This window comes from Ursus arctos, unplaced genomic scaffold, assembly GCF_023065955.2.
Source record: "Ursus arctos isolate Adak ecotype North America unplaced genomic scaffold, UrsArc2.0 scaffold_198, whole genome shotgun sequence".
Classification (NCBI taxonomy): domain Eukaryota; kingdom Metazoa; phylum Chordata; class Mammalia; order Carnivora; family Ursidae; genus Ursus; species Ursus arctos.
Genome location: NW_026622872.1, coordinates 27,348 through 38,385, shown reverse-complemented (window position 1 = coordinate 38,385; position 11,038 = coordinate 27,348). Strand labels below are relative to the sequence as shown.

Here is an 11,038-nt window from a genome sequence, read left to right as displayed (position 1 = left end):
CTCTCTCTCTGGTCAAGAAGCTCTCAAGTGCAACCCTCACAGGCCGGTGGCCCTTCTGGGTTGACGAAAGGAAATGCAAAGCAGGCAGTTTCCCCATGTGCAAAGGACTTCTGAGATTCCATCTAGATGGTTCTGGTAGTTGTCCTTTGTGTGAGCAGCTCAGGGGCACACTGGGAGCAGGCAGACCAGCCCACGGGCCACTCAGGATTTGGAAAGTGCGGGCTGGGAAGTAGTCATTCAAGAATGTATATTAAGCACCTAGGAATGTGAATGGACAGAGGAGATACAGTGTCTGGGTCTCAGTTCTAGTCAGAGGGTCAGATAGGCACTCTGCACACCCTAAGCATGCATGTCCAATGGTTGTTAGATGTGATATCTTCGTAGCCTCCTCTAGCTTTGAAAGGATCCACCAAGAGCTGGATCATAGGACAGATGAAATGATCAAGTAAAACTGGGACAGGGGTTTGGGTCCAGAAGCAGGGCTGGCTGCCTCCACAGAGCAGGGTGGGGGACTACAGGGGTGGTGGCTGGGGAGGGATTTGCCGAACCAGGGATCTCACCGATCTCTTGATTTCCAGTGGGTGGGCTTCATCTGGGGGGCTTCATGTGAAGAAGCAAATGAGTCAAAGAAGGCTGTGGAGGGGGTCCCGGGCCCTCTGGGCGGCAGAGCACAGTCTGGGCTCAGTGGGTGCCTGAAACACCCATCCCTTTGACGGCCCCAACTTGCTCTGCCTGCCCCTCCCTGCTGACCACCCCAACCGGGGCCAAGAACCGAGGGTGTGCTGAGCCGACCACTCACAAATCTGCCTCCAACCTGAGCCTTGATACTGGTGTGCATGGAGGATAGAATAGACCAGGCCCATGGCCAGGTAGAGGAGAGGAGAAGTGGAAAAACCAGACTCATTCAGGTTTTCAGGAGGACCAGGCCTCCCAATACGAGGGCAGCTAGAGAGGGGTTGGAAGGGGGCTGGGGCCATCCTCTGGGACCCATACAGAAAGAACGGTGCTGTGGGAGTAGCATGTGCAATGCAAGGCCAGGCCTCTGACTCTGCTCCACATATGACTCTCCCCAGCACCCTGTCTCCCATCTTGGGTACCTGGCCTGACCAGAATTTGCAGGCTATCTATCAGTCCCTGGGCTGTGACCGTGTCGAGATCAAGGTGGCCTATGTGCATGGGGCCATGGTTCTGAAGTGGCATGCCTGGGACCTGACAAACCATGTCCCCCTTCTCCTGATGCAGCGGGAACTTCTGGCGCTCACTGAGGCAGAGGTGGAGGGTAAGGGGGATGGCAAGCTGGGAAGGCTAACTGGGATGCGGTTCATGGGCTGGGTATTCCTTTCAAGGCCATGGGGTCTGTCCTGGTTTTGCAAAGGCATCCGGAAAGTCAGTGATGTGGATGAACCTTTCTGTGTCTCCTGCCCCAGTGCCAGCTCCAGGGCTCCTTCCAGCGGCAGAGCCAGGAACAGGGCCTCCTATAGAGCTAGAGGCGACCCCAGCTCTGTGTCAACTGTCACCTGCGGTGTCAGAGCCAGCCTCCCCTCCGTCAGCTGTTCCAGAACTGCAACCCGTGCTCCCATCTTCTGCATGTGTGCCGGGTGCTGAGCAGCAGTCAGCTGGACCACCCTTTTTGCTAGAAAGTTTCACTCAGGCAACAGCCACAGAGCCCACCGCGGCCCCAGAGGCTTCCTGCCACCGCTGTGTCACCCCAAAGAACCAGCTGGGTGAGGAGAAGCCCGACCTCCTGGACTTCCCTCCCAGGCTGGTGGCAGAGCAGCTCACGTATATGGATGCGGTGAGCAGCTGGGCTCTCAGGGTGGGCCAGGGGCAGGCCTTCCTTCTGCTCTCACCTGCCCCACACCTGCCTTTCCCTGATGTGGACTCCTATGGTCTGGGACCAAATCTCAGCTCCACCACTTCCCAACCCTGTCAACCCATCAAGGTGCTTAGCCCCAAGCTTTCACTGTCCAGCTGCGGACTGTAGCGAGAGACCCTGATAAGCACTGATACGGAGGTACTAGGGAGAAGAAATGAGCCAGAATGGAGAGACCAATGGGCAGGCCCTGGTCCCGTGGGTGGAGGAGGGCAGCTCCCTGTGTTCAGTCAAGTCCATGGGTCACCCACTCATGTGCCTTGGAGGATGAGTACCCTCAGCGTTGATTAGGCATCTGATGTGTCCATGAGGACAGGGCAGACGGAAAAACGTGTGGTTGCAGCTCCCGTGTGAGAATGTGCATCTGAAAGGGGGGAAGGACCAGGGGGATGACCAGTTGGAGGGGAGGGGAAGAAGCCCCCTTGGGTTGGACCACCTTGCAGTGCCACCTGGAGCTGGGAGTTCCTGAGCATGATCAGGGTGCCAATGCCCTCCTTCCTTCCCTTGCTCTGTTTGCTCCTGGGTCATTGTGTACTGGGTTCCCTCAGGGAAAAACAGTGGAATGAAATCCACGGTCTCCACCCAGGCTCAGGCCAGATTCTCAGCTCCCTGAGGTCCAGCTCTGACCTGTGACCCCCACGTAGGACATGAGTCTTGCATGGGAAATGGCTGGGTGAACCAAGGTCCGCCTGTTCTCTAGGAGCTGTTCAAGAAGCTGCTGCCCCATCAGTGCCTGGGCTCCGTCTGGTCCAAGCGCAACAAGCCTGGCAATGAGCACCTGGCACCCACAGTCCGGGCCACTGTCGCCCAGTTCAACGGTGTGGCCAAGTGTGTCATCACCACCTGCCTTGGCAACCCAAGCATGACAGCCCGGGACAGGGCCATGGTGGTGGAGCACTGGATCAAGGTGGCCAAGGTATGCAACGGGAAGCCCAGCCGAGGTGCTCTCCTGAGTCTCGGGCACTGCTCTTCCCTTGATCAGGTCTCAGGGTGGAAGGCCCTGGTCTTTGCCCTAGGGACTGTGCAGTCCCTAGGCTCTTCCGTCCAGGGGCATGCTGACCTCGCCTTGCATGGCCCCATGCTGGGATGCTCCGTTTCTGCCTGGCTCCTTCCTTGGAGTGAGGTAAAATCTTCCTCCTCCTCTGGGCCTCACGTGTGCCCTTCGGCAGGTCCCTGGACAGCGGCTTCCTCCAGCAGGAGCACTTTCCCCTGAGGGGGACTGAAGCTTGAGAGCCAATCAGGTGCCGGCTCCCCAAGTGACAGCCCATTCTCTTCCCTCCCCAGGCCTGTCAAACCCTGAGGAACTACTCGTCCTTACGTGCCATCCTCTCGGCTCTGCAGAGTGTCTCCATTCACCGCCTCGAGAACACGTGGGGGAAGGTTTCCAGGTGAGTAGGCCTCTCTCCATGGAGGGACCAGGATGGACGAGGGAGCTCCCAGAGGCTTGTCCTCTTCCCCCTCAGGCAGCTTGGACCTTCTGGGAGGCGGCAAACCCCGACCACAGGACCTGGGCTGGTGGGTGCGTCTCTCAGCCTCCCTGGTGAGGAGGTCACCATGCCTCCCGCTTTAGAAATCAGTTTTGCCAAATGTCCCACACGGGGCTGAGCTGCATTAAATCTCTTCACGTGTTTCCTTGACAGCCACTAAGTTCTCTGCCCATTTGAACCCCAAATTGACCCAAACAGTGTTTCTCAATGAATATGGGAAGGGAGGCCCAGGACGAGCCACATGAGAGCTTCCTCCCATGTCCTACAAAGACCTTAGTGCTCAGAGGATCCCAGAAGAAACCCTCAACCAGGCAGGTTGACACTCTGGGGTTCTCAAAGAAAAGGCACTCGCACTCAACCCTGCCACATTATTCGTCCATTGATCGTGCCTCCCTTGCCTCTCTTCAGGAAGCCATTGAGGATCTTTCAAAAGCTGTGCAGCAAGGACACCGCACAGGGCAGGAACCTGCTCATCAAGGTAGCCTGGAAGGTGCAGGTCTGGAAAGAGAGGAGGGGTGGGAGGGAACAGGGTCCTGAGTGGATGAAGTCGGGAATGGTCTGAAGCATTCCTTGGGGAGGGGAAGCCTTTGTCATGAATGTGGCGACAGCCTAGGTGAGGATGCCGTTGGCGGCGAGGGGGCAAGCAGGTGGTGTCCAAGCAGACTCCCTAGCCTAGACACCCTCTCTCTCTGTGTCGACAGCTGGTCCAGGTGGGGGCCTTTACAAACCTGGAGAGCCCAGAGGACAGACCTGTGCTCAGTGATGGGGTTGGGCTGGGTTGAGGGCCACAACAATGATGAGAGTAATAGGACCCTGAGTCCTCAGGAGACCATGGGAGATAGGTGGAGTTGTCACGTTTCCCGATGAGAAAACAGGCTCGGGGAGGCCAGGCTGCAAGCTCAAGGTCACACATGGAGTGAACGTTGGAGTGAGATTGTTCTGGAATCACTCACGGCCTGCTCCTGGATAATGGGGCCTCAGGATCAGTATGAGTTAGGTCAGATGTCTAGGTTGTGAAGTCCAAGATGGTGGGGGCAAGTGGCCTGAGGGTATGATGGTCTCAAGGAACTTGTCCTTGGCCCTGCAGGAGCGACCATCCAATAGATTTGCCACCCTGGTGATGGCCCTCCGGGGAGCCCAGAAGAGGATGCAGAAGAAGGTGAGTGTGCCTGAGGCCCAGGGCCTCCAAAGTCAGAGGAGGAGGAGGGCTCCTCCCTGAGGGCTGGAAGCCTCCCAAAAAGGAAAGATCAGGAAGGGGGGGGCCTTCCCACTCCAGCTGCGGCTTCTGGGGCCACAGCTTCTACAATTCTTATTTCAAAAGGACCAGGAGGAGGGTCCAGAGTGGTCCATAGAGAATGGGTTTTGCGGGTGGGGAGGGACCGACCTAGTGCTCCATTCCCTGGCATTTTTGAAAAGCAGGCCCTGAAGGTGATGAGGAGGAGTCTGATGTTCTGGGGGGGGAGGGGAAAGGGAACCCGTGGGGGGAGGCTGCTAAGGGTCCTAGGCTGCTCCACGTGAGCCCCTGGGGTGGGCTAGGAGGCTGGAGCATTTTCAGTGGAGGGTCCCTGTGGACACCAGAGAGCAGGGACTCATCCTAACCCTCCCCCTCATGACACAGGGTGTCGTGCCTTTCCTTGGCACTTTCCTCACCGAGCTGGTGATGTTAGATACCGCCATGGAGGACTATCTGGAGGTGGGTGAGCCTGAGGATTGTGGGGGAGGGACCAGAATCCGGAGGTTTGGGAGCAGAACGCCCCTGTACTGAGCCCTGAGCTCTCAGGACTCGGCAAACCTCCCGTCATGACAGCCTCACGGCTACCCTGTGAGCCTGGGGGCTGTTGCCCATCTCAGGGATGAGCGAGGTGAGGCTGCAGTTAGGCCACGGCTCCCGGTGCCGAAGACTGGTGAAGCAGCAGAGCTTCCTGAAGGCAAAGCTGCGTGAGGTCTGTCTGAGTGGACCTCAGCCTCCCCCGGTGAGTTTGCCCGTGGGGGGAGAATGAAGTCAGGACCCTCCACATCAGCAAGCACCTCAGTAGCCGCAGCAGCCCCTTCCTGCCTGAGGCTTCGGCCTCCCCTACTGTCTTCCGAGAGGGTGGTGCTGCAGGGTCCCGACCTGTAGCCAGTCCATCTGCCCCATGTCCTCCTTTCTCTGGACCCCAGAGCCTGGCCTAGATCCCAGGCCCACTATCTGTGTATGCACGGCCCCCTCATGGGTCCTGGCCATGGTGCAGCATGAGAAGGGATGGGAATCAAGTGCTCCTAAGAACCAGGGGCCTCATTCTGATGGACTTTGTCTGCATTCCAGGGGAATGAGATCAACCACCAAAAAAGAAATAAGGTGAGCATATGTGGCGCTTCCCGCAGGGAAGGGTAGGGAGTGGGCCTCAGAGATGTCCCTGGGAAGAACATTGCTTGGCTCCATCCCCTCCACCTCACATTTCCTGGGATCCCTTGAGAAGAAAGCAGTGCAAGTCCCATCCCGTTAGGAGATGGGGACAGAGCATGGCATCCAGGAGGACTTCCCGGAGGAGGGGCTACTGATACTCACCTCTGAGAACAGGTGGAGACCGGATGAATCTGCAGGGAGGAGGATGGCCATGTGTGCCAGGACCTGGGATGGGTGCCCGGTCCCGGTGCTCAACCCTCACCAGACCCTGCAGCTCCCCGCCCCCCCCCCCCCAGGCTCCCTATACATCCTGTGCTTCTCTCTCTGCTCAGGAATATCAAGTCATGACGGACATCATGCTGCTCCAGGTGGCTGCCGAGAATTACACCCTAGAGCCCGAGGATCCTTTTTGGGCCTGGTTCCAGGCTATGGAGCCGCTCAGCGAGGCTGAGAGGTGAGGCCCATCAGGAGCTGGGTCGGTGAGGTTCAGGGTGGACTCTTTCTGCTGGCCACTCCTGGGATCCTCCTTCCCTGGGCAGCCTCAGGCCTTGTTGCCGGGGCGCCAGACTCCAGCTGTGGGCAAACACTGGCAGGGACTCTTGAATGGAAGCTCCTGGGCAACTCACAGGTGTCCCTCTGTCCTTAGCTACACCCTGTCCTGCCAGCTGGAGCCCCGGTCCTAGCTGGTCAGCAGCACTCAAGAAGGAGAAGAACTGGCCGCAGTCAACCTCAGGACTGAGCAAGTGTCCAGTGGCCCTGCAGGGATTCCTCAGCAGCTGCATCCTTGTGCCCATTGTCTCCACACCCCTTCCCCCCATCTATTTCCTTATGTAGGGGGCACCATTTAGTTGTTTTAAATAGTACCGTGATAGATTTGCATGTTAGGAGATTAAAGCCCTTGTTTTGTTTTAGAGCCCATGTGTGTGGTTTGGGTCTTTTACTTCCTGCAGTAATGGAAAACTTGCACAGACTCTCATATTCGTTCCTGACCTAGGAAATCCCCCAGAGTCATCAGCTACTGTACGTGGGAGGAAGGAGAAGTGCCAGCCCTTCTCCCTAGCCACTGGAGGGCACCCCCAAATCCCCCTTACTCAGAGCACGGGTCCATTTCAGTCAATGAATTTGGGCAAACAGCAGAGACAGCCCCTCAGAACTCCTGAGATTTAGAGGTTGCAGGGACTTTCCCAGGAATAGCAACAACCACTGAAAGTGGGAGTCCTTAAGACTTGTACGCCCCAGAACTCCTTCCTGCCCCAGGACTGGGGTTGCCTTTCTCCGCTCTAAGGCCAGGAAGACTGTGTCCTGCTTCTTCCGTTGAGATGCTTTTTTGGTTTTGTGTTTGGTTTTGTATTGCCCCCGTATTTGGAACTTGTCGTATTGTAGTTCAATCTCTGGAACTGCATCAGCACCTAGTGGGGAAAAACACGGAAGGAGATCAAATCCTGCGTGTGAAGGGGACAAAGCCAGAGGAAGATAATTTGCAGATGGACTCAGGGCAGGCAGGACTTTCCAGCCTCAGTCTCCCCGTTGGCCGTTTACCAAGTTTGTAATCTTTCTGGGATTCTTGTCAGTGATCTCTGGATTCCCTTTCCTGCTTGTTTTGTGTGTTGGGAAAAGATGGGAGGGGTACCTTAAAGGGCACACCTGAGCCTGGTTCCATGAACATCTATGCTGACCTAGGAGCCAGGATTTCCAGCCTTCGTGCATCTCCTTATGCAGTTCTTCTGAAGCAGCAGTTCCCTCCAGGCCCCAGGCTCTGTGTCCGATCCATGGTAGCCACTGTTCCCTGGCTGGCATCTGGTGGATCAGGGATGGGTTCTCTCTTGCCAGGATAATGGGTCATATCGTTTTTTTTTTTTAAGTTTTTTAAAACTTATTGGACAGAGAGCGATAGTAAGAGATTGAACAGAAGCAGGGGAGTGTGAGAGGGAGAAGCAGGTTTCTGTTGGAGCAGGGAGTCTGATGCAGTCCTGCATTCCAGGACCCTGTGATCATGACCTGAGTCGAAGGCAGAAACTTAAAGGCAGAGCCACGATGGTGCCCCATGGCCCATATCCTTGACCAGAGAAACCCACCCTCTCCTTGGTGGTCAAGGGGACTTTTAGGTCCATGTTGTTCTGAAGTCCATGTCTCAAACATTCTCTAGTTTACACACTTAGTCTCAGTTTCCACTCTTACACCAATTTGTCCAAAATTGGGTACTCAGCTTGAGCCCCCAGACCTACTGAGTCCCCTGCACATTGAAAGTGAGGAGATGAGAAGCATCTAGCATGCACGTGGTTGCCAAAACAAAGCAGAGGTAGGAATACTTCTATCAGACAAAACAGAATGAAAAAAAAAAAAAAGAGTAGTAAGACACAAAGAAGGACACTGTGTCATAATCATGGAGACAATGCAACAAGAAGATAGAACAATTTTAAATATTTAGACACCCATCATAGGAGGACTCAAATACTTTTATAAAATAGTTAATAAGCGGTGCCTGGGTGCCACAGCGGTTAAGCGTCTGCCTTCGGCTCAGGGCGTGATCCCGCCGTTATGGGATCGAGCCCCACATCAGGCTCTTCCGCTATGAGCCTGCTTCTTCCTTCCCACTCCCCCTGCTTGTGTTCCCTCTCTCACTGGCTGTCTCTATCTCTGTCGAATAAATAAAATCTAAAAAAAAAAAAATAGTTAATAAAAAACAGCAGGCAACTAATTGACTGTAATGCAATACAGTAGGGGTTCTAACACCCCACTTCTATTAATGTGGACTTGATCCAAAATGAAAATCAACAAGGAAACAGTGGCTTTGGGTGATGCACTGCTTTTAACAGACGCATGCAGAGCATCCCGTCCTAAAACAGCAGAACACTCATTCCGTTTGCGTGCACATGAAACGTCCTCCAGAACAGATCACTATTAGGCCACAGAACAAGTCTCCACTAATTAAAAAGATGGAAATCATAGCATGCATCTTTTCTGACCACAATGCTATGGACTAGAAATCAACCACAAGAAAACACCAGGGAAGACCATGAATACATGGAGGTCAAAGAACATTCTCCCAAACGATTAGTGATTCAAGCAGGAATTCTAAGATGAAGTAAAAATTAAATGGAAGTAAAGAACAACGATAAGACATGGGTCCCAAAACTTTGGGATACAACAAAAGTGAATCTTAGAGGACGGGTTACAGCAATACAGAAGCAAGAACAATCTCCCATCCCATCACCTGACACAAAGGGATCTAGCATAAGAACAGCAGAGAGCTCTAGAGCAGGGGATCAGCCTTGGCGCGTTGGAGCTCTTGCTGTTGGGCCCATGCATAGCTTCTGTCCTTGCTCAATTTCCCGGCAAGGATGGTGTTCTTTCCCTTCTTCCAGAAAAATTCCCATCAGGGCCACTGGAGAATCAACCCTTTATGGAATTCTAGAATGCTAGAAACTGCCAAAAAGGCCCAGGAAACAACCATGCCTTCCCCATTTGGTATACCAAGGTGCTGATTAGCTTTCTCTTTGGGGAACATTCAACAGTGGTTTTTTGAGACATCATCTTAGGCCCGGATCCCCTGAGGATCTCATGAAAATACAGATTCTGATTCAGTAACACTGGGAGGGACCTGAGACTCTGCATTTCCAACATACTCCCAGCAGATGCCGAGGCTGCTTGTCCACGGACCACACTGAGAACAAGGAGCCAGCGGGCCATTCGACAAAAGTTATCTGTTTCACCAGTGAAAACAGAATTTTCAGCAACAGTTTGGCTACAATGAGGAGGCCTTTTTATTGTCAGGAAGATAAACAGCCAGGGCAGGTCTTTGTCCACATCGGCAGGCCTCTCCTGCTCTTCTCTTCCGGGGTATATGGAGGCAGGATGGAAGGAGGTCAATAGTTTATGAGCTTCTTTAGTTCAGTGGGTTTCCTTCCTGTGCCCTCCCGTATCTCTGCGATGTGTGCAGAGCACATAGTCCTTTCAAGAGGGGTGGCCGAGGCTGAAAGGGGGTAAGGTGGGAGCCTGAGCTCCTGAGTCAGCCCTGACACGTGGGCAGAGGCAGGCGCTAGGGGCCACTCTGTGTGTGGTGCACGGGCTCACTTGGAAATCCGCTAAGTGGGGCAGATGAGCCTGAGAGGTGTGGCATAAGACACTGCTATAAACTACACTGATTTCCCAAAGGATTTTGCAAGTGCTCACAAAAGTTTGAACCTGAGCCCTGTGAGTCCTTTAGGAACAGGGAGATTATGGTCAGGCTTTGCCACAGCCTAAGGGTGAGAACAACAGGGCCTTTGTGGAGTGAGGCATTCATATTGAAGATAAAATATTAGCTGGGTGGTCCGGGATAATGAAGGCATTTATTACCCCGGCCAAGCACAGGTATGTCAGCCTGATCCTCAGACTGCCTGTGCAGAGTCTGGGTTCATGAGGTCTCCAGAGGGGTGAGGCTGGCCACGTAAAGAGTTGGGATAAAGGCACCAATGACCAAAGCGGCTCAGGAGGACGAAAGAGTTGTGACCTGGGGATACAATGGAAGGATGGAATACCATTGCCCTGAAACTGAGACCGGTTTCCAAGAGTGTCCTTATAAACTCTGAACGACAGAGAAAATGGTCTCAATCCAGCCTCACAGGGAAAACACGTACCAGAAAAACAATGGACATCTATGAAGGGTTTAGGAAGCCAGGTGTCCCAGTGACCTGAGCACAGGCCCACAGTTGGCATGTGGGAGGACAAACCACTGGGTTGGCCATGACCTGAAAGTGACCTTGGAGCAGCCCATTGCCTTTCATTTTCCTCGTCTGCTGGGGACAGAGGTTGACTCTAGGTTCCGGAGTTGGCAGGCCTACAGCAGAAGGCAGATCAAAGTACATACTTACTCCATTCCATTCTGTTTACAAAAGATAATTTGGGGGCCCCTGGGTGGCTCAGTCAGTTAAGCGTCTGCCTTCAGCTCAGATCATGATCCCAGGTGCCTGGAGTCAAGTTGCACGTCAGGCTCCCTGCTCAGCAGAGTCTGCTTTTCCCTCTCCCTCTGGCCCTGCTCGTGCTCGCGCTCTCTCTCTTAAATCAATAAATAATGAAAAAATATTTTTACAGAAAGACAATTTGGAAGCCTTGGTGGAATACCTCTCTAAGAATGCCAGTTAAGGAGTAGAATTTTCCAGAATAGGAGTACCAAATGGGCCAGGTACCACACCCCCTTATCAGCTCTAGGGGAAAATTTTTTTAAATTTTTTTATTATGTTATGTTATTCCCCATACAGTACATCATTAGTTTCTGATGTAGTGTTCCATGATTCATTGTTTGCCTATAAC

The 11,038-nt window shown here is 53.7% G+C and overlaps 2 protein-coding genes across 2 annotated transcripts in view; one reads left to right on the top strand and one right to left on the bottom strand.

The window, feature by feature from the left end:
• Positions 1 to 563: 563 nt before the first annotated feature.
• Positions 564 to 6,635, top strand: LOC130544186 (ral guanine nucleotide dissociation stimulator-like). Its single transcript, XM_057314748.1, has 7 exons — positions 564 to 1,795; positions 2,574 to 2,789; positions 3,158 to 3,261; positions 3,769 to 3,838; positions 4,448 to 4,519; positions 4,979 to 5,698; positions 6,079 to 6,635. The coding sequence occupies exons 1-6, from the start codon at positions 1,394 to 1,396 to the stop codon at positions 5,123 to 5,125; spliced, it is 1,011 nt and encodes a 336-aa protein (XP_057170731.1). The 5' UTR covers positions 564 to 1,393; the 3' UTR covers positions 5,126 to 5,698; positions 6,079 to 6,635.
• LOC125280891 (ral guanine nucleotide dissociation stimulator-like) overlaps positions 6,632 to 11,038 on the bottom strand; it is a 31,754-nt gene continuing 27,347 nt past the window's right edge. Inside the window, exon 7 of the transcript XR_008960251.1 lies at positions 6,632 to 10,565. The gene's annotated coding sequence lies outside the window, so the exon portion shown is untranslated. The remainder of the gene's footprint in view (positions 10,566 to 11,038) is intronic.